The 21233-nt window shown below is 36.9% G+C and overlaps 1 protein-coding gene and 1 long non-coding RNA gene across 3 annotated transcripts; both read right to left on the minus strand.

Moving 5' to 3' along the window:
• Positions 1-240: 240 nt before the first annotated feature.
• On the minus strand, positions 241-5354 carry LOC149923001 (cytochrome P450 1A1-like). Of its 2 annotated transcripts, XM_090163686.1 has the most exons (8): positions 4916-5354; positions 4730-4854; positions 2541-2659; positions 2172-2473; positions 2000-2109; positions 1686-1941; positions 1431-1621; positions 241-520 (listed from the first exon to the last, which is right to left on the minus strand). In XM_090163686.1, exons 1-8 carry the CDS (start codon positions 5143-5145, stop codon positions 342-344), a joined length of 1512 nt encoding a protein of 503 aa, XP_090019812.1. In that variant the 5' UTR covers positions 5146-5354; the 3' UTR covers positions 241-341. The 2 variants fall into 2 exon arrangements, with proteins under 2 accessions (XP_090019812.1, XP_090019813.1); XM_090163687.1 differs by lacking the exons at positions 4730-4854; positions 4916-5354 and adding an exon at positions 2868-3460 and having other exon boundaries at positions 2541-2685.
• Positions 5355-12414: 7060 nt separating this feature from the next.
• On the minus strand, positions 12415-13275 carry LOC149923002 (uncharacterized). Its single transcript, XR_016477349.1, has 4 exons — positions 13193-13275; positions 12968-13127; positions 12781-12886; positions 12415-12670 (listed from the first exon to the last, which is right to left on the minus strand). It is a non-coding gene; the product is annotated as an uncharacterized LOC149923002 (long non-coding RNA).
• Between the last annotated feature and the right edge of the window lie 7958 nt (positions 13276-21233).

A 21233-nucleotide genomic window follows, 5' to 3' on the forward strand; every position in this document is an offset into this window, starting at 1 on the left:
AGGTACCTCTAAATAATAAGAAAAAATTAAGCCAATATTAGCTAATTTCTTGAGCTAATGGTTTAGGGTAAAGGTATTAGCCTCCCTAAAAATAATATGAGCATCCCCGAGTTTCGGTTGCTGGGTATGGCCCTGCTTTGCCCCGAGAGAAAGTCATTTCACCTGCGGGGAGGCATCGAAACTGAGAAATTTGGGTTTCTTTCCCAGCTTTCGAGGTGAACTAAATCTTTCCAGTCACTCTTGACTAAATAAAATTATATTTAATAAATGTTATTCAAAGATTCGTAAACTAGTATAGTTATTTTTCGCGTTACAAATTTTAAGAACATGAAGCAATCTTGTCAAGCGCGTTTTTGAAACAAAACGTGAGGATTGCTTGGCATTGAGATCATTGTCTTTTGAACAGCGTCCAACGGCTCGTGTCCCTCCACCGTTTGAATGCGGTACTTTTGCACGGTCCTGGCTAAGAGTAGGAACACTTCCATCATGGCTAGCTGTTTTCCCGGACATTCCCGTCTACCTGCAACGTGGAAACGCGACAATTAAATCCGACTCCACTCGCAGCGTTAACCGCGATTACCATAAGAGAAGGATTACCATAAGAGAAGGATTACCATAAGAGAAGGATTACCATAAGAGAAGGATTACCATAAGAGAAGGATTACCATAAGAGAAGGATTACCATAAGAGAAGGATTACCATAAGAGAAGGATTACCATAAGAGAAGGATTACCATAAGAGAAGGATTACCATAAGAGAAGGATTACCATAAGAGAAGGATTACCATAAGAGAAGGATTACCATAAGAGAAGGATTACCATAAGAGAAGGATTACCATAAGAGAAGGATTACCATAAGAGAAGGATTACCATAAGAGAAGGATTACCATAAGAGAAGGATTACCATAAGAGAAGGATTACCATAAGAGAAGGATTACCATAAGAGAAGGATTACCATAAGAGAAGGATTACCATAAGAGAAGGATTACCATAAGAGAAGGATTACCATAAGAGAAGGATTACCATAAGAGAAGGATTACCATAAGAGAAGGATTACCATAAGAGAAGGATTACCATAAGAGAAGGATTACCATAAGAGAAGGATTACCATAAGAGAAGGATTACCATAAGAGAAGGATTACCATAAGAGAAGGATTACCATAAGAGAAGGATTACCATAAGAGAAGGATTACCATAAGAGAAGGATTACCATAAGAGAAGGATTACCATAAGAGAAGGATTACCATAAGAGAAGGATTACCATAAGAGAAGGATTACCATAAGAGAAGGATTACCATAAGAGAAGGATTACCATAAGAGAAGGATTACCATAAGAGAAGGATTACCATAAGAGAAGGATTACCATAAGAGAAGGATTACCATAAGAGAAGGATTACCATAAGAGAAGGATTACCATAAGAGAAGGATTACCATAAGAGAAGGATATGACGCGTTCTGACGATCTCATTTTCTTTGGATCGTCCTCGTCCAAGAAACGCTCAGGCGCAAAGTCCAGCGGGTCCTTCCAGTGGTTCGGCTCGTGATTGACCATCCAGTTATTCGAGTAGACCACGGTACCTTTGGGAATATCGAAGCCCTTAATCGTAGTATCTTCTGTGGCCCTGTAGTCAAATGTTTTTCACCAGTAAAAGAATATAGTCAACAGGACTCTGACAAATTAATTACCATCGTGGCGTATTCACAGGCGCCAAAGTGAACAGGCGTATGCTTTCCAAAATGGTGGCGTACGTAAACGTTAGACGATTCTTAAGTTCCCAAGTAGGCATTTCACCATTGGCAACTTCCGCTTGGATTTCCTGGTATATTCTTTTCTGGACATCCTGGTATTGCGCGAGCAGCATGAACAACCACTCCAGGGTGCCTCGAACGGTATGACTACCTCCGAGTATCAGAACTTGAAGATTTCCCACAAGGATGTCATCTGAAAACATACGTCATGACAAGGATATATGGATAAGTTAGTCTTTCACTCAAAGAACCTGTGTACAGTGAACTGCTTGGACTATCTTTCTGTTGAATTAAGAAGTAATCAACATAGTCTTTGGGCGCCTCAACGTTCAATTTGTGCTTGTGTTCTTCAATTACTTTTCTAAAAATAGAAAGTATAATCTTAAGGCATGGCATGTTTCGCGTCAGCAGATATTAACCAACCTAAGTGCCGCTTCCGTTTCGATGGTGGCTTCAGTGAACGCGTCTCCCAAAGGCTCCCACCTTTTGGTGAAAAAGCTTAGCTGCGTGAAGGACTGACCCAATGCTTTAACGGTACCGGTGTACAACAACGGAGTATGTTGAGCTGACAAGGACCTAATAATATCAGGGTTACCCTCGGAGATATCTTTACCCATCAAGTAACCGAAAACCACTTTGTACATGAAGTCAACCAGGTTTTCCCTGACATTGACAGGCGAGCCCAGAGAGTTTTCAATATTTGACATAAATCGCTCTACTTCGTTCTACAAAGGTTCAAGTTTTAAATACATCAATTAAAACATTTCAAACGATGACCTTTATAAAACTTACAGCGATACAATCTTCCAGTGAAGATCTTCCACTCGATTCCGGTTTTGAGATCGCCCTGGTGAAAGCGAGGAACAGCTTTTTATGATCCCTCCACAGTTCCCCATTCTGTTCGGAAAAATCTGGAGCCCCAAAATGGAAATTGATACAATCAAAATATTATAAATGTAAATATTTAGAAAGTCTAAGGAAAGCTAAGGTGCCGCTGATAATCCTTTCAGAAACGGGAGTGGTTTGCAACGGAAATTTTCACTCGCGAGTCGCGACGTGAAAAACTAAACTCGGCACGTAGTCCACGCCATTAAGCCTTGTCTCGAAAAGTGTATTTACCTTCGGTACTTTCTTAAAACCATCTAAATAAGTGTTAATACGCGGAACTAAATTAGTTTCGCAAAGAACGTTCTTAAATTAATTTTATGAGCAGTCAATATTTTCCGACGGCAGCCAGCCAATCAATTTGAAACACACTCTACGTCTGACATTCGACGTAATTTAAGCCCCGCCCGTTTCTCTAGCCGCTTTCGGAACACAGACCAAATATTAACCTTCAAATCTGAACCAAACGGCGTATAAGACTAAGAAGTAATTTTGTCTTATACATGTTAATTTGGGAGAGGCTCAAAATTAGTTTTTAATCTTATACGCCTCTTGCTTCTAATTTGATCATTAAATTAGTGATATTTGGTAAGAGCACGTTTAGACCAATCGAATGATACCAATATCAGGTCATATCAATTTTCAACATCACCGGAAGTGACGTCACGTGGAATTCATTATCTCTCAAGTTTCTCATTGGTGCGCATGCGGCGTTGCGCTACGGGAAGTTAGTTTTGGAGGTCGTTCATAAAGAACGTAAGTAAAGCCCAGTTCACACTATACAATTAAATGGGACACTTAATTGTATCCCACTCCCATCGTAAGTGTAAGCAAGAAAATTGTATAGTGTGAACAGAACAATTGTAATAATAACTCCCACTTTTTCTGTTCACACTATACAATTTTCTTGCTTACAATTAGTTGAATACCATTAAGTGGTCCAATTAAATGTAAAGTGTGAACTGGGCTTAAGTGATAGTTTGTTGTTGGGTGATCCATAAATAATCTTTCACATTAAAGTCACATGTTAAGATTGACAACTATGTTTGAATGAAGATAAAATTAATTTTCGAGTTTTAATAAATGGTCATATATTATAACAAAAACAGTTCTCCGAACTGAAAAACTGTTTAGAGCTCTTACTAGTTAAAGCCTTAAAGTTGTTTTAGTTTTATTATTGTTAATACAGTTAAAATATAGTAATTATTTGACCGAAAATTATGGCTATTAAAAAATTTTACACTCTTTTATGAAAATTTGGCTATAAAATTGCCAAAACGTTCGTGCTATTTAAAAAAAAAAAACATTTTTGACGGTGGGTGATTTTTAGGGCTAGTTTGATTTTCCGATTGGGCTGCGGGACGTCACTTATACATAGGAGCAACAAACACTGTACCCCCCACAATTTGAACGCAACCCGTCAAAAGTCGTGGATTTTCTTGTGCAGAATTTTTCATTGGTTAGACGCTTTAGGGCCTACTGCCGTCGGAAAGGGAAAATTATGATATTTTATCCCCTCCCCCGCCCGTAAAACGTTCAGCGTAAAGGCTCGTCCAATGAAATTTGTAATTTGTACACAACACTGCCTTAGCTTGTTTAAAGGCTAGCTGCGTTCTCCTTGTGTTTGTTGTTCCTAGCTCATACCTGGTATCTCTGTTTGTACCAACATATATGGAACTATAAGGGAAGCATAAGCCTATCATAATCTCCCCATAAGTAAAGGTCTACCATAGGGGCCCATGGTAACGGCGTTATCCTAGTGAGAAGAAAATTAACGTACGACGGTAGGGCATTAGCGACATCATCTTTTTAAAAATTTCTACATCTAAAATATTATCTTACTTGGTAGAGCAGCCACCGAGGGGCTGATCACTCCGTGTAATCGGTGTACAGAGCCCTACCTTTGACTGTACTAATGGGATTACGCGTAAACTTTGAAGTCCCTGCCTTTGGCAGTGCTAATATAAGCGTAATCCGGCGTAATCGGTGTACAGACTTTCTAAGAGTCTGCCATATGGATAAGACGGCCCTGGTGATCGTCAAAAATTTGGCCTTGACCTTATGATAGGCTTATGGTGGAAGAGATACGAGCTTACTTTCGCATTTGGATGGTAATTTGAATGTCCCAGGTGGTCTTCCGCTCAAAGCTTCCTTTTGGTAGGCCTCTTTGACAGATTCAAAGTCATTCAGGACAACGCAATATCGAAATCCAATATTTAAACTAAGCGTTTAATACGGCGAAATTAGCCAGCGTAAATAATGAAAAATTAACGTAAACTTACCTAAACACTGGCCCGTACTTCTTGGCAAGCTCGTTGAACGTTAAATGCGGTAAATCACTCACGAAGGGGAAGTACCCCACCAGAGGTAGGCCCCAAGGCCCGGGAGGCAAGTTATACCCGTGAAATATCCGATTCCATAACTTCTTCAGTGCCAAAGAACTGATGAAAATCGTCAGAATCTCGTAAAAGTAATACGACACGTAACTGAACGCGAAAAACCACTCCTCCATTTTGCGAATACGCCCCGTTTGACAACAGCCGGCTCCGTAACGCGTAGACGACAAAATCTGTGGAGGGACTATTTCACGTCAAAAAGAGCTTGCTTATCTGAAAAATTAATGCTTAGATAACGGCCGATATTTCTTCATTTACGCATGGACACTGTATCTCTAACCGGACGGGAAAAGCTGTAGCTTCCACCATATCACCTGCCCCCGCCACCGTCTCTCTGTAAAGGGGGGTAGGTTCAAGAATTTTGAAAGTTAGGGGCTGTCAAGGCCATATAATTCGTCACGTGGTCGACAAAACGTTTCGTTTGAAATGGGGGTTTACATTATTTCGAATGACCTTGACAGCCCTGCGAATCGAGTACGGCCGACTATTTAAGCTAATACGAAGTAGGACGCAACGGGACAGTGAGGGGGTACCTCTTTGAGGCTGCTTTTCCCGTCCGGTTAGAGATACAGTGTCCATGGATAAATACGCGTCCCTATAAACATTTCATTATCCTTCCGTTACCTCGCCGGGCTCGCCCACTCCTTAATATAAAACCAGTTTATCATTCATAGCTGATACAAAAATATATTTAGAAACATCTTTGAACCGCGGGAACGAGAAGCGTGTTTACCAAGGCCTAACATCTTTACAACCTTATCAATATTTTGCTGTAAAATAAATCTCTAGTTTCAGAGGTGAAAGGACCGAGTAGACTCCAATCTTTGAATAGGCGACCTTGACGACGCCGACTCTGTTATCGGAATGACAATTAGACACAACTGGTTTTTCAATAACAACACCACGTGCTGTAAGAAAGACTATCTTTGTTGAATTGAACGTTTAATTATTACAATGTAAGACGCAATCCGCTAGTTTAAGACCATATTCGCCTACACAATTGACGGATTTTGAAATGACGTTTTAGCGCGTGACACTACAGGTACATGTCTTGGGCACATAGCCTTCTTTGCGTACTTTTTTGACCATAACATGTAGAGGTATTTTCACGCGCAAAATGAATTTTAAAAGCCGTCAATTCAAATACGTCAATGACATAAAAATGTAATACACTATGACGCAATCTGCAGACTCTAAATCTAACACGTTTATTTTTGCTATAGAAAGATAATCGTTTCAAAAACCATAATCGCTAGAATATTTAAATTATTTGTTTGTTTATTTTACAACTCGTGCAAGTAGGTGTTGAATGGTGGATTCGTGAATTTTCATTTTTTTAATGGAAATGTAAATTGACCAAAAATATAAAAACTTGCAACATATTTTAATTGGAAAAATGAAAGAAAACATAAATATTAAACGAATGATTACATAATTCCTAAGTAAAGAGTGCAATCGAAAAGAACTCCAAACGTATTTTTCCGTGAAAAATTCTTCGAAGCAATGATGTCACTACAACTTTTTTATGGACAAACTTGGTTTAGCCACAATAGAGTAGTATCGCTCTGTAGCTTTGTGCTATGGCTGCCATTTTGAGGGCAGTTTTTATGAATCGTGTACTCAGGGGCGTAGGAACGTTCTAGAAGTTGGAGGGGGATAAACGAACAGGGGGTCTGGAGAATGCTTTTGAATTTTTAATGGAGTGTTGCATTCTCCGAATGCATGTGTACTTTTTAGTACTATGTAAATTGGCAGGATAATACTGAAATTTAAACTGGCCAAAAGGTTGGAGGGGGCAATAACATTAGTTGCCCCTCCCATCCAAATTCTAGGGAGGGGCATTGCCCCCCCTGCCCCTCCCGGTTCCTACGCCCCTGATGAGTGGGAGCTCCTAGGTTGTCAAATAACGACGGGTGAAATGGGCCCCACAACCAGGTAGTCGTTGTCTTCGAGAGGTTCCTTCGGAAGGAGCGACCAACAAAACGTACTGTTCTATTAGGGCTCCTGGTTTACCGGGGCAATCGCGCACGTCCAGTCAAGATTCGTATAATGGCATTTTTGTAGTATATGCTTTGTGTAAATTAATTTGTAAAGTAATAGATGGCATTGTTTGTACATCGTTGAAAACACTCGCTAGGTGGCGATTGAGCTAAACTAACTATTTAAACTCAAGCAGTGTTTTATTGCATTTCTTGACTATTTACACATTCAAAATAGTAACTATATAACCATAGGAAGTTATATCATTTTTGTTTTAGATTAGATTGTTTTTTAATCTATTTTCTTTTGAATGGCGTCAGCTGATTTCTTTTCAACTTCTTCAACCTTCATAACACCTACAAGCATGGCTCGGGCTAATTCCACTTCTACAAAGTTTTTATCACTAATAGCTTTTTTCAACAGCTTATTTGCTAATTAAAAACAAATTGAAAGCGAACGAAGTTTGATTTTGTTTTATTTGTAAAAAAAGGGTTTTAAGACAGTTTTCTAACGTTCAATTATAAAAAATTAAAAATATCCACTATTTACAAGTCTTTTCCCGAGCCTAGACCCCCACCGGTGGTTCCAGGTAATGGCTGATTAGCGGGCGGCCAAAAAGAGGGGTCGAAAAGACCGCGAAAAAGAGTGTATAAGAACTAATATTTTAACTTTTAATATAAAGTAGGCTACTTAGCAATACATTTCCGCCACCAGTATACGAAGTTAGGAATCACAAGAAACATACACAATTAAGTATGTACCCGTATACTTACAACACCTACTCACGACTCACTCGTGAGTTCGTCAAAATTTACAACGACGTAAATACACGTTCGAAATCGTTGATCGTTTCGTTATCCGTGAACAGCTCCGGAGCCTACCTGGCATACCCCCTAGCGCCGCCACTGGACCTCGGTTTTACATTCTCCTATCGAATTTCTAAAATCGTCCTTTTCCTTCCTATTTTTTACTTTTATCATAAGTGGATAATAAACATAAGTATGACACAGAACGAATTCGGTTAATGATAGTCTTTCGTGGAGTGATTCAAAATAGGAAGTTTCCGAACAGGAAACTCGTCCCTTCCAAAATTCTTTGTTAGTATGATGGCGAGAAATACGAGCGTACACGCGTTTAGGTTTGAAATTCGAAAATAACTAACTTTTGAAATGGAGCCAGTGTTTATAATACTTATTCTTATCTTCCGATTCTATAATTCATCTTTATTTTCCAAAAGTAAGCGTTATTTACATTTTTGAAAGCATTTCAAATTTCAATAGGCCTTGGCTGGTTCGTCGAAGAGGCTGCCAGTGCCAGCGGACTCTTGGAAGCCATTTGTACAAAACCGAGTAGCAGAAGTTAAGAACAAAAGCTGAGGAATGGCGACACTGTCCAGGTTCGGATAATCCAGCGGATTTTCCGACTCGAGGAATGAAGGCGACGGAACTGCTTGAGAACCAGTGTTGGTGGAAGGGACCAACATGGCGTGTGGAAAACAAATCGGCGTGGCTCACAATTGCACCAGAGAACATTAAAGTCGGTTCAGTAGAAGAAGTTGAATGGTCCTTACTATCCAGTGCGAAGTAAAAAATGGACCGCATAATCTCATGGAACTAAACGATTATAGCGGCGTTAACGAAGCGTTCAGAATAACTGCGTTCGTACTTCGATTCGTAAACAAAACCAGGAAAATTAAGAACGAGACGGGACCCATCATAGCAAAAGAAATGGTTGAAGCTGAAATAATGTGCATTCAGACCTTTCAACATCTTGAATATAGGTCTGAAATTGAGGCCTTAAAGGCCTAGGATTTATTCTGCCTGTTTTCCTTTAAGTTTACTTCCCGCCGCGCAAATATCCTGGTGGTAGGCCAACTGCAGAACACGTGGCCTACCAATTTTTAGAAATTTTCTTTTGTTGCGTCGGAAGACGTCTTGAGCAGGCGGATTTGATAATCTAATAATACTGCCATACAAACAAAGTTTATCGAAACTACTTATGACAAGAAGTCACCATCAAGTGCTTCATTCTGGAACTCAAAACACATTAACATAGGCTAGAAGTCGTTATTGGATTATTTGCGGCCGTCAATTGGCCAAATCCGTGGTATCAAGTTGTATGCTGTGTAGAAGATTACGATCTAAACCAGGCATAAAACCAAAGCCTGGAAACGATATGTCCGCACCAAAATCCGTCACTACTCCGATTCCCAAATTGAGGAAGCCCAATCGTCCTATAAAATGGCACGCAATATGCCTCCATCAATGCTTCCCGAAACTTCAAACGTAAGTTTGAGAACAATCTCACGGACAAGATCTCAACAAACCCAAAAGCCTTCTACAGTCACATCAACAATCTACGGAAATTCAAATTGGCGTTGACTGATTTTAAGTGTCCAGATGGGTCCTTAACCTCGTCGCCATATGATATGGCCGCCATCTTGAATAACCATTTCGTCGCTGTTTCAACCCGCGCAACACCCCCAGCTCCATCCCCTCCCCTCATCTCTCCAGGAAGCACCTGTCCGGCACTATTGGAATTTATCTCCACCCCCAGTCTGGTCCTTAAGCAGCTGCTCGCTCTTAATGAATTCCAAGTTCCTGGTCCGGATGGGCTTCACCCCTTCATGGCCAAATGTTTCGCGGCATCCCTCGATTTCCGTCTTTCCACGATCAAAACCAAAAGCTTCGAGTCTGCAATAGTACCGCAGGATTGGAAACAAGCCTTCATCACTCCTATCCACAAGGGAGGAGCCCGCAATGATCCCAATAACTTCAGGTCAATTGACAGCACGTGCCATGGCGCCAGCATTAGCGAGAAATTAGCTGACGAACCGTTGCGAAAACATCTTGACGACTCGAATTTCTTACACTATTCCCAGCACGGGTTTAGGACCAAACACTCCTGCACATCCAACCTTCTACAAGCAAACAACGATTGGACCGGCTGGCTTGACGATGGAAAGCCTGTCACGTGATCAAACTGGACTTTAGCAAGGCCTTCGACACCATCCCGCATTGTGGTCTCATTGGGGCCTTACGTGACGCCGGTATCAGAGGCATGGCGCTGCAATGGCTCACTAACTTCATCTCAGATAGGCATCACTCTGTCGTCCTTCAAGTTCAGGTCTCCCCCCCACTAACGCATCCCAACGGCGTTCCACAAGGAAGCTTAGCGTGTTGGACCTATCCTTTTCTCTATCTTCATAAACTCCTTACCACGCGTTGAGGACCACTCTCGAATCTATCTCTTTGCGGATGACTCAAAACTCGCGCATGCGTTAGCGTCAACTTGGGCGGATAATCACGGAATGTCATTTAACGTCCATAAAAGTGGTGTCAACTATCTGGGCACCAACAACCCCCGCGAGTGTTATCACATAGATGACTACCCCCTTCCTAAGCATGACGCTCCCATTCGCGATTTGGGAATATGGATAGATCCCTCTTTAACTTTTAGTAAGCACACAACACGAGTTGTCAAAAAAACTTAATTCCATCACCGGCCTGACACGTAGGACGTTTTTCTTTCGCAGCCAAAACTTATCCACACGCTCTATAACTCCTTGGTGCTTCCGCCCATTAACTTGGCCTCCGAGGTCTGGAGCCCGCCTGTGCTAGGCAGAGATGGGCAAAAATTGCGAGCGCTAATTTTTGAAAATCCTTTGCAGTGAGCGAGCACTTTAAATTAAAAGTCAGCTGATCTTGTTCATAGTGAGAACAAAACTGAGCCAGCTCAGGCCGAGTGCCGAGAAATTATCTCAGTCACTGATCGTTAACTCAGAGCTTTCTATTCGATGACAGGTGATTGGAGGATATAATATAATCGATCTCTTGTATGATGCTGTGAGAAAAACACCTGGAACGGCAATTGATCCTATATTAGTTACAGAGTTTTACGAGGGTATTCATAAGTCCAATATTTCAAAACGTTTAATTAAAAATCCTGTAAGATTGGCACTGTTAAAAACATTCACTGTATTTCATACACCGCCAAGTAGTTCGACGTTATCTTCATCTTCACCTAGTCCTCTAAGACCTTGGATACATACTAAATAAAAAATATTAACCTGATAAATTTGTTCTCATTTTATATTATAAGCTTACAATGGAAGGTTGTTAAGACAGTTTTCTAACGTTCAATTATAAAAAATTAAAAATATCCACTATTTACAAGTCTTTTCCCGAGCCTAGACCCCCACCGGTGGTTCCAGGTAATGGCTGATTAGCGGGCGGCCAAAAAGAGGGGTCGAAAAGACCGCGAAAAAGAGTGTATAAGAACTAATATTTTAACTTTTAATTTGTTCTCATTTTATATTATAAGCTTACAATGGAAGGTTGTACAGAAACCGTGTCTTCAGGGTTTTTAGCTTATTTCACTAAATAATTTTCAAAATCACCGAAACTTATCACAGCTGTATTCATCATCATAGTTATTATAATATTAGAATTATTTAATTTCCTTTTTCGGCGTTACATGCCATTACATCAAAATATTACCAGAGAGGGTAAAGTCGCTTCGCTACTGAGAGGCGTCTCTCGTTCAAAAATCCGTATTTATTTTTTTCGTCGAAAATGCCCATAGGATCCGAACGTTTGATGGCGCTGCAAGCGTATCCGGAAGTCCTAGCGCGCGATTCAATATTCAGTTTAGTACGACGCAAAAATTGATTCGTTTTTAATTTACATTTTAAGTAGTTTTTAAATGTTTTAAATATGCCTGGACCATTGTGTTCCGCCGTAAATTGTTCTAATACGAAAAATAAGAATTCTCGATTATCATTTTTCAAGTTTCCAAGGGAAAAAGAACGGTGAATACGCGTTTTTTACATAGGTTTATTTTTACTTTAACTTTCTTATTGAAATTTCAGTTCCCTATCATAGTTGGATAATGTAAAAAACGAGAAACTGACAAATAAAACAACGGAATACCTACACTTTAACCATAGGTTTTGCTCTAATCATTTCACTGACGAGTTTTATGAATATTAAAACTAAAAATAGTCTAATACCATCAGCTGTGCCAACAATATTTTATTAACACTACTCATTTTCCAGTACAGTTAGTGAAGTATAAAGAAAAACATCTAAGGGTTCTTAATGTGGTTTAAAAAATTTACTGACAATTAATATACTAAAATGTATAGCATATCCATACGCGACATATGAACATGGGTTGGAAGAAAGCGCGTTGGTCACAAACGCAACACAACCAATTTCAGAGGAAAACACATTGAATGTTCTAGATGAACATAATTACACTTTGTCCAACAGTATTTCATGCGAAAATTCAGAAAATGGTAATTGAAATTTGAAACTGTCTATCTCAATAATAAATAATTTTAATAAATTACATTACTTTAGTTGTTAATTACAATGGTAAAAGAACTTTAGATTTAAACACGCAATTGTCATCATCTTCTAAACACATTCGAACAGAGCATATGCAATTCAATTGAGAGTCCAAATCTACTTAAACAAAATGTCCTTAGCTATATATCACGATATTTAATCCATCGCTGTTTTTCCAACCACCAATGCTCCTCTTGCCTCAGCCAACTCAAAAAGAACAATCCAATTATTGATCCTACAAATGTGCTCTCCTTCTTCAAGTTTTTCAAAACAACAAAGAACTCTTCTTTTGGTAGCCTTATAGTACCTACTGACAATTTTTTTAAGTTTATTACAGAAACAAATGAGGTATTTGATACTATAGCTTTAAACTACTATCTCACATGCCAATGTCAAAGAGCGTATGGAAAAATTTATTACACGTCGAATTGACAAGACTTGGTTTCAAGCATCAATAGATTCAACATGTCCGACTGTATTTCAAAACATGATAAGTTTCTTCGTTGAGTTTTGCATGCACAGTGCCCTGAAATCTCGATCATGATTACAAAAAGACACAGAAAAGACTGGACAGGAAATTGATGAAGATACAGCACTAAACTCATACCTCATATTCGTCTTTTTTTAACTACTTCGAAGCTTTATCTTATATATTTATTTCTTATTTATTTTCATTAAGTTATTTGATCTTATTTCATTTCCAATATATTAATTTCTATTGTTATTGTTGTTAGGCCTTGGCTATTTATGTTTCCCATTATTTTAGGCTGTTAAAAAGAATTGACACTTCAATATTCAAATATAATATTTAAAAATATTTAGTTGTACTTACTTGCGTCATAAATTCACATGAAACAACCATTTCACATTTTATTTAAATTTTTTAGTATCAGAATTTAGAAATAAGAAAATAATCGGTTCCATATTGCGGATGTAACAAAAATCTTCTAAAAAAATTTAACTAACGACACCCTGTAGCACCCTGGTAGTGGGATCCTGAACTTCATTTGTAATTTCTTCTATTCGCGCGTGCGTCAAAAACTGGTAACGAAATTTTAACATTGCGGGAATAGGAAGAGACGCCTCTCAGTAGCGAAGCGACTTTACCCTCTCTGATATTACCCGATAATGTATCGCCACCGAAAACTACAGCTGCGCCACCTAGTCACACTGCCTAGAACTATATTTGGGTGATACGGGCATGGGCCAAATAATGATTTATCATTATTTGGCCCATGATACGGGTAATGGCGTTAGCGAAAATGCGCGTTTTATAACATCAATTAAAACATTTTACCAGAGATTTACTAACGATTTTAGCATATTTTTTAAAGCGTGTTCTAATGTTTTGTATTAACAAAGGTGTATATACGACATTTATTTATTAATTTTGAACTGTCAATAGGTATTGAATTCGTAAATATAAGTATAAATATTCGAGTTTAATAACACTATGAGTAGGCCTTGGAGAATTCATACAAGGGATCAGTTTGAAAGTTTTAAAGATATGTAGGAAATTTATTATTATCTTCACATTAGAACAAGCCCAGATTGTTATAATTTCATAGACTAGTAGCTTCAGCATTTTGTATAATGTATTTTAAATAATTTTATTTGGTATATTTGTGAATCGCTCCATGCTTGAAATTTTTAAGTATATTGGAGAGTAGTCTACTCTTGATCCATAGAATAAGGTGTGCGGATGCTTAAAACAAAAGTTAAAATTTGAAGTTGGTGATGGAAAACGCAGCATTGAAAGGTCCATTGTTCATGCAATAGTGGGTAAATATATTTTTTATTAAAACCCAATTCTTTAATGTAACCTGTTTTATTTATTATTCTAGAAATTCAGGCTTTTGCAAACATGCAGTAAATTGCTGGTCTATTTTATATATAAAGATACTGAGAGCTATCCCAACTTTCTGACTTTAGAAGTGGGGTAAAATGAAGGAAAAGAACTAACTGTGCCTTCGGTATTGTATGGTAATAAAATGTTTAGAGTTGCGAGGGTTAAATTTGCCTGGCTCAAAAAGGTTTATGTACTCTTATTTGGTCACTTAGTTAGTCACAAAAATTTATTTCTAGCTTTTAGTCTGGATGAAATATTTGTGGAGAGTCCATTTGTAGCGAAGATAATATCAATTGAAGAGGCAGTGACACAAAATAACTAAGTTGGAAAGGAAGGAATCTACTGGCTAACGACTGTAGAGGCTACTATGGAAAAATTCAGCTAGGCCTTTTCATTTTTTTGTCTATTCTCTCAAGGGCTATTTTTAATTGATATTAAGAGAGACTGACAATATTTGAAGAAAACGTTGTCCAAATATATAATTTTTATTTTAGATTCTAGTTAAAGAAAAGTTATAATTAAATTTACACTTCTAGTCAAGGAAAGTTATATTTTTAAATTAGTTCCTATTTTAAATTTTGGCCAATTAGTATTTGTAGATAACAAATGAACTGAACTATTTATGTTATGAATTTTCTACTCAAAGCCATGTTAACTAAAAAGGCAAAAACAAATGTATTATAGAATTAATTCAAAGTTAAAAGCAATTAAATTCATTGAAGAAACCACTTAATTAGAACTTACAATAGAAGTGAATAAAATGTTAAGATATGCAAATAAGTATTAAAAATAAAAACCATTTGAATTTACAGTATTATTTTTAATCATATTGGGATCTGCGGCAATAGCTCGAAAGTCGAAATGTTATTAATCAACTCGAAAACTCATACCGAACCATCAGGGTGGCAAAGATAGGAAAATTGGGGTCCAATACAAAATAGAAAAATATGCCCTTTTAACGCATAATTTTGTGGGCCTCAATGTAATATTTTCCAGCGATAATGACAATCGAACGGCTTGACCTAAAATTACTTTAATTCATTAGCATTTCCTTATTTTGCAGTATATAATAAAACAGATCACCTTTAAAACGATTCACAAAACGTAGGGTCCTCTCTTTTCATTTAGTTACATTGGATTTGTAATAAGTCTACATGGTAAATTATTGCTTGGAATGGCACTGCGTTTCATGCGTCTCTTGAATTCTCTACATCTAAATGACAGATATTATGATATATATTTAATAATATTAACTTTAAAATCAGTAATAACAAGTAAAATTTGTGTCTCACCATTTCTTTCTAAAAAGTCTTTATCTTTAAAATGGGCGCTGGAAATCTGTGCCCACTAACTAGGCATCTTCCTTGATTTTATATTAGTTAACCACACATTAAAAGATTTTTGCATTTCGGAAAATTGTGAAACGATAAGTCCAACGTTCTTTTCTCACCATTTACTCGAATTGTAATATTTTTAAGGGCAGTATTACTACAGAAAGGTACTTCGCAATTTATGCCACCTCTGCGCCTACAATCCGCTATATTAATCGTTTGTTTTGATCAATAAAGTACGCAGACAAACCAAGCTGCAGGGGTAGCGACTGTGGCGCCGCCTATACCCGTTTCGCTAGCGAATACTAATCCCGCAGACCCGGGGTCATTCGCCGGAGTTCGAGCGCTCTATAATTCAGCTCGACATTAAGGTTAAAAAGGTTTCATTGGAAAAAGTAAAACAATTTCTAATAAAGCAGGATACATATACATTACATAAACGTATTATGTATCATCGACATATTTTGCAAACACGGTATGGCGGTAGCAGTTAAAAATAAGAAAAGTGTAACGTAAAGTTTTTGAAAAAGGTCGTCAACCGAAAAGAATTCAAAGTGATCATGGAAACGAATTTGTTTGTCAAAAAGTGCAGAGTGAATTAGAAAGAATTAAGGAACATAAACTTTTTCGCTACCCGATCGGAAATGAAGGCGTCGGTTTGTGAGAAGTTTTAAATCACGTCTATATCGCTATTTCGCACAGAATAACACCCTTAAATATATCGATGTTTTAGATGATATTATAAACGCTTATAACAATATTTATCACAGATCAATTAAATGTAAACCTGTGGAAGTTACTCTAGATAACTCTGCTAAAATATGGAAAAATCTTTACGGTTCGGTAAATGTTTTTCCTCCGTTAACATACGCATTTTAAATTGGCGACATTTGTAGAATAAATAGAAATTTATCAATTTTTGATAAGAAATATAACCCGAATTTTACTACCGAATTGTTTAAAATATCCGAGAGACTACCACGTGACCTACATGTATATAAGCTGGTGGATTTAAATTCTAACCCCATTTTAGGGGTATTCTATCGAAAAGTAATAAAAAAGATGAAAAAATCAGATGGCAGTGTAGAACTGTATCTAAAGTGGAAAGATTACGATCCATCATTTAATTCTTGGATACAAGAAGTGGATTTAAAATGAGTTTTTACGTAACGCTACCATTAGATTCCTCGTCATTATATTACAAAGATAATAGCGTTGGTAAATTTCGAACGTATTTAGCTGAACCCAGTGGCGTAGCTGAGAACTCAGAGGCCCCCCCGCAAAAATCTCTATGATGCCCCCTTTTAATTTTTATTTATGGTTAGTGGGGCCTCCCTCCGAAGCTCGAGCCCCCCCCCCGCACCACGGGCCCTGCGGACCATCAGCTACGCCACTGGCTGAACCGTTAAGATTTGAGGAACAGTACGAAGTTGCGGGTTAGCGGAAATAAGCTACCCTCGGACATGGCATAACGTTCGAAAACCTAATCTATTGGTTATTAAAGACCGTCTCGAATATGATAAAATGTCCGATAACCCTCTAGTTAAAGACCCTCTCGAATATGGTAAAAAAATTGAAGATCCCGCGGGTTTTTATAAAACCCCAGAAGAACTATTACGTTTTATGAACGTCCACAACCAAGACGGTAAAGTTACATTCGCTTATTTAAATTATACTAATCGAATTAGAGTTAAATTGCAACCGAATATCAAAGCTATAATTGGCCCCGATCTATCGATTTTACTAGGTTTTAAGGATAGAAGAGAGAATCATTTCATCATTTTAAATTCAATGATATACCCCGGCCCTACCCAGTTGATATGGACGCTGGATTACATTCCTTATTCGTCCATTCTGATCTGGTTGAAAATAGCGTTGTCGGAGATAGTTTAGAACCTCTATTAAGAATCATAAGCGTCGAAGGGAAAGCTCAGTCTAACGGAAAAACGGCTACAAAAATATTTTCACAACCTCATTACCTACCTGTCGTGTGTAATAATATTAAGACTATAGAGATTAATATTATAGATGATTTAGGTGAACCAATACAGTTCCATTGTGGGAAGGCTCACGTTGTATTACATTTTAGACCCCGTAAAATGTGGACTTCACTATAAACTTCTTTATCATTTAAAACACACCCTCATTCTAGCTTAAGAGAAAGCTTTGTAGAGTTGGCAAATCGAGGTGGACTTGGCAAAATGAAAATTATGAAACATGTTAGTTAATTAAAAAACTACTAAATCGATTGTAAACGATGTTGCAACAAATCATTTAAAATTTCCCAGCAATTTACTTCCCTAAAGTCATTAACTATGTTTGAGATTTCTATGTAGTTGCTTCTCCTTATGTATAACTTACAAGACCTGATTTCTATGCTAGGCAGCTAGTGTGTCGAAACTTTAGTTCAGCCTCGTGGTAAAAGCTTTTTAAATAGTCATTTTTCCTATAGCACCTTATAAAATTGAAAGGCAGATAGACGCATGATAGAGAATATCGGTTGTTCATTATTATTTCAGTGTTCATTTTCTACGTTAAATTTGGCAATCTGTATAAAAATTATAAAAATAGTTTTATTTTCTATAGGAGATGTTACAGTTTTTTTACTTAGGGTAAATTAGGTAAGTCGTGAATATTATAGTGATATTCTTTAGGAAAGTGAAAATTTCCCAAGCCAATATTCCTTAAGTTGCGTTGGGTCACGGCCCCCTGCACGCGCTCACGCTGCTCGCGACGATAGCGGCCCCGGCAAAGAATTTCCTCCCCATGTATTTTCGCGACAGCGATTTTCCGTCGCTTGGAACGCTGGTGTAACAACCGGAATCTATCAAAGAGGCGGGAAGTTTAACATACGTTTCAATGGCGATGAATTTGCATTAGTGAAGTTTTTTTCCAACTGTTTTATTGAATTTGGAGAAGTTTGTAACAAACAATTAGTAATTACACTTTTTAAGTATGTAAGTTTTCATTTCAAAAATTTTTTTTTAATAAATATTTCAATATTTTGAGTGGTAACATTTTATTGCTAAGCCTAACCATAAATGGTTTAAGTTTTGTATTGGCAATGAGTTTTCAAGTTATTAAAAACTGTATTTTGTAGTTATTTAAGACTATAATTATGATAACTGCTCATAATTTTTGTCATATTCACCAAACTTTGTTCTTTATAATTTGCATAAGATAAAACATTAATATTTGCTCAAATGCCATTACCCTGGCTGCGTTACATCCTGTTTTTTTAATAAGTGAAAATTACCGGGAGGGGCAGGTCACTTCCATTTTGGGTGCGTCTTAATCATAGTAAAATTATTAAATCAAGGTAATCGTGATTAAATCAGCGTAATTAAAATTAAAAAAATTGTTGGAGTTTTCAACAGCAACACGGAGCAGAGCGCAGATACCGAAATAAATCCAGTGACATCAGCTACAAGTAATGAACGGTTTATTTTCGACTTGGTTAAAATATATATATACATAGCAATTAATGAAACGATGGTAGTACAACAGAAAACTGACTAGTAAGAACGGACTAGTACTGTTGAATAACTTTGTTACAAAATATCTTCATTGTTTTTTATTTCTTCAACAAAAATTAATCAAGATTAGAAAATCTAACCACGCTTTAAACGAGATTTAATCATTCTAATCAGGATCTAATCTTTTTAATCAGGATTTAATCATTTTAATCAGATTTAAACATTTTAATTAGATTTAAACTTAATTATGATTTAAACATTTTAATCACGATTTAATCAATATAATCGGTCGAATCGAGATTTTATCGAGCGCGGTAAATACGAAATAATAATTCTAATCACTTAGTAAATTATTCTAATAAGCTCGATAAAATCACGCACAATTATAATCATTCCAATCACCAATATAATCATTCTGATTCTCGTTCTAATTTCTAATCGCGATTTAATCATACTAATCACGATTTAATCGTTTCAATCAGATTTAATTGTTTCAATCAGATTTAATTGTTTAATCAGATTTAATTGTTTCAATCAGATTTAATTGTTTAATCAGATTTAATCATTTATATCAGATTTAATCATTTATATCAGATTTAATCATTTATATCAGATTTAATCATTTAATCATGATTAAATAGATTTAAAGATTATATTAATTAATTAAACATTATTTAATCAACATAATCGTGATTAAATTGAATTTAATCAAAATAATAACGATTTAATCTTTTGAGAGGTGCGTCGTTAATCAAGGAAGTGACCTGCCCCTCCAAATTACCCATTTAAAAAATACCAGCATTGTTCTGTTCCATTGTGTTCATCTACTTTTAAGAAGACCAAAGTGTCATTTCATCAGTTACCCGCTGATGAAAATTTATGCAAACTGTGGATTAAGAGCATCTCTAGGAATGATTTTGTAGTCAACGAAGCATACACTTCACATGGAAGATTGGTTTGTGGTTTGCATTTTAAGGAACTTCAGTTAATGATAGTCTGTTGTGAGGCTAATGCGTAATCGTAGGATTTGGAACCAGATGTACGTCACTACCTATTACTTAATTGGTGGCATTACATATGAGCCAATATACGATTAGGTCTCAAATTCGAATATAACTACCATCAGAAACGAAAAGAATGTTTATCCACATCATCCAGCATATTCCTACATCATCCAGCATATTCCTACATCATCCAGCATATTCCTACATCATCCAGCATATTCCTACATCATCCAGCATGTTCCTACATCATCCAGCATGTTCCTACATCATCCAGCATGTTCCTACATCATCCAGCATGTTCCTACATCATCCAGTAATTTTAATTGAATCTTGATGAATTTTACTTGAAAAAAGCTGATTACTTTAATGTGAGCGTGGAACTACTAAGTTATCGAGATTCTTAAAAGCAATTAACAAAAACCAATTTTAACTTAAATTATGGTAAAAAAAATGGGAATCTCTACATTTAGACCTAAACCATATTGTGAACTGTGAGTGAGACTAGTGAGTGTGATTTAGAATGCTTACATGTCTCATACACAGATTTTCAGCAATCTTCAACTTTGTTAACTGTAAAAATAATATTCTAGTTTTATAATCTGCATTACATTTACTACTTATTTACTTAAATTGAAGTTAACTTTGTAAATATTAAAACAACTTACTATCAAAGAACTGTAAGAATAAAATCGAAAAACAACAGCTGATAAGCGGACACATGACTAGTTCTTTTGTTTACATTATTAACGTCGACAGCGTCTTCTTTGTCTGGTTTTCTCGGCGCGTATTTTGATTTAAAAAATATCCAAACGTATTTTACTTATTTATTAATAAGTAATTTAAAGATTACGGAAAGAAATTATAATCCTAAAATTACACAATTAGTAATAATTAATGAAACTCTAAAAATTGGAACGTTTTCGCCATATACTCCAGCCATTTCTTAGTTGTTACGTCAGCGCCAAAGGTCGATGTAGGAAAAAAGTTAACTAATTTCACTTTCGCAATTTTCAGTCGATCGCCGGGGCCGCTATCGTCGCGAGCAGCGTGAGCGCGTGCAGGGGGCCGTGGTTGGGTAAAGATAACGTGTGATACAGTGTCGGTTTTTCTTACGTTAATATTTCAGTAATAAGTGTTTGAATTGTTTATGTTATATTTGGGTATGAATAATTCCAGTTATTCAAAGCAGTTCAGTTAAACAACAACTAGTATT

The sequence above is a fragment of the Leiobunum rupestre genome, chromosome 11 (assembly GCF_980474605.1).
Source record: "Leiobunum rupestre chromosome 11, qqLeiRupe1.1.hap1, whole genome shotgun sequence".
Lineage (NCBI taxonomy): Eukaryota > Metazoa > Arthropoda > Arachnida > Opiliones > Sclerosomatidae > Leiobunum > Leiobunum rupestre.

Coding starts and splice junctions, on each gene's coding strand:
- LOC149923001 (XM_090163686.1), bottom strand. CDS start 5,145: ATGGAGGAGTGGTTTTTCGCGTTCAGTTACGTGTCGTATTACTTTTAC. Junction 2,110..2,171: donor GAAACGGAAGCGGCACTTAG/GTTGGTTAATAT, acceptor TTCTATTTTTAG/AAAAGTAATTGAAGAACACA. Junction 1,942..1,999: donor AAGCAGTTCACTGTACACAG/GTTCTTTGAGTG, acceptor GTATGTTTTCAG/ATGACATCCTTGTGGGAAAT.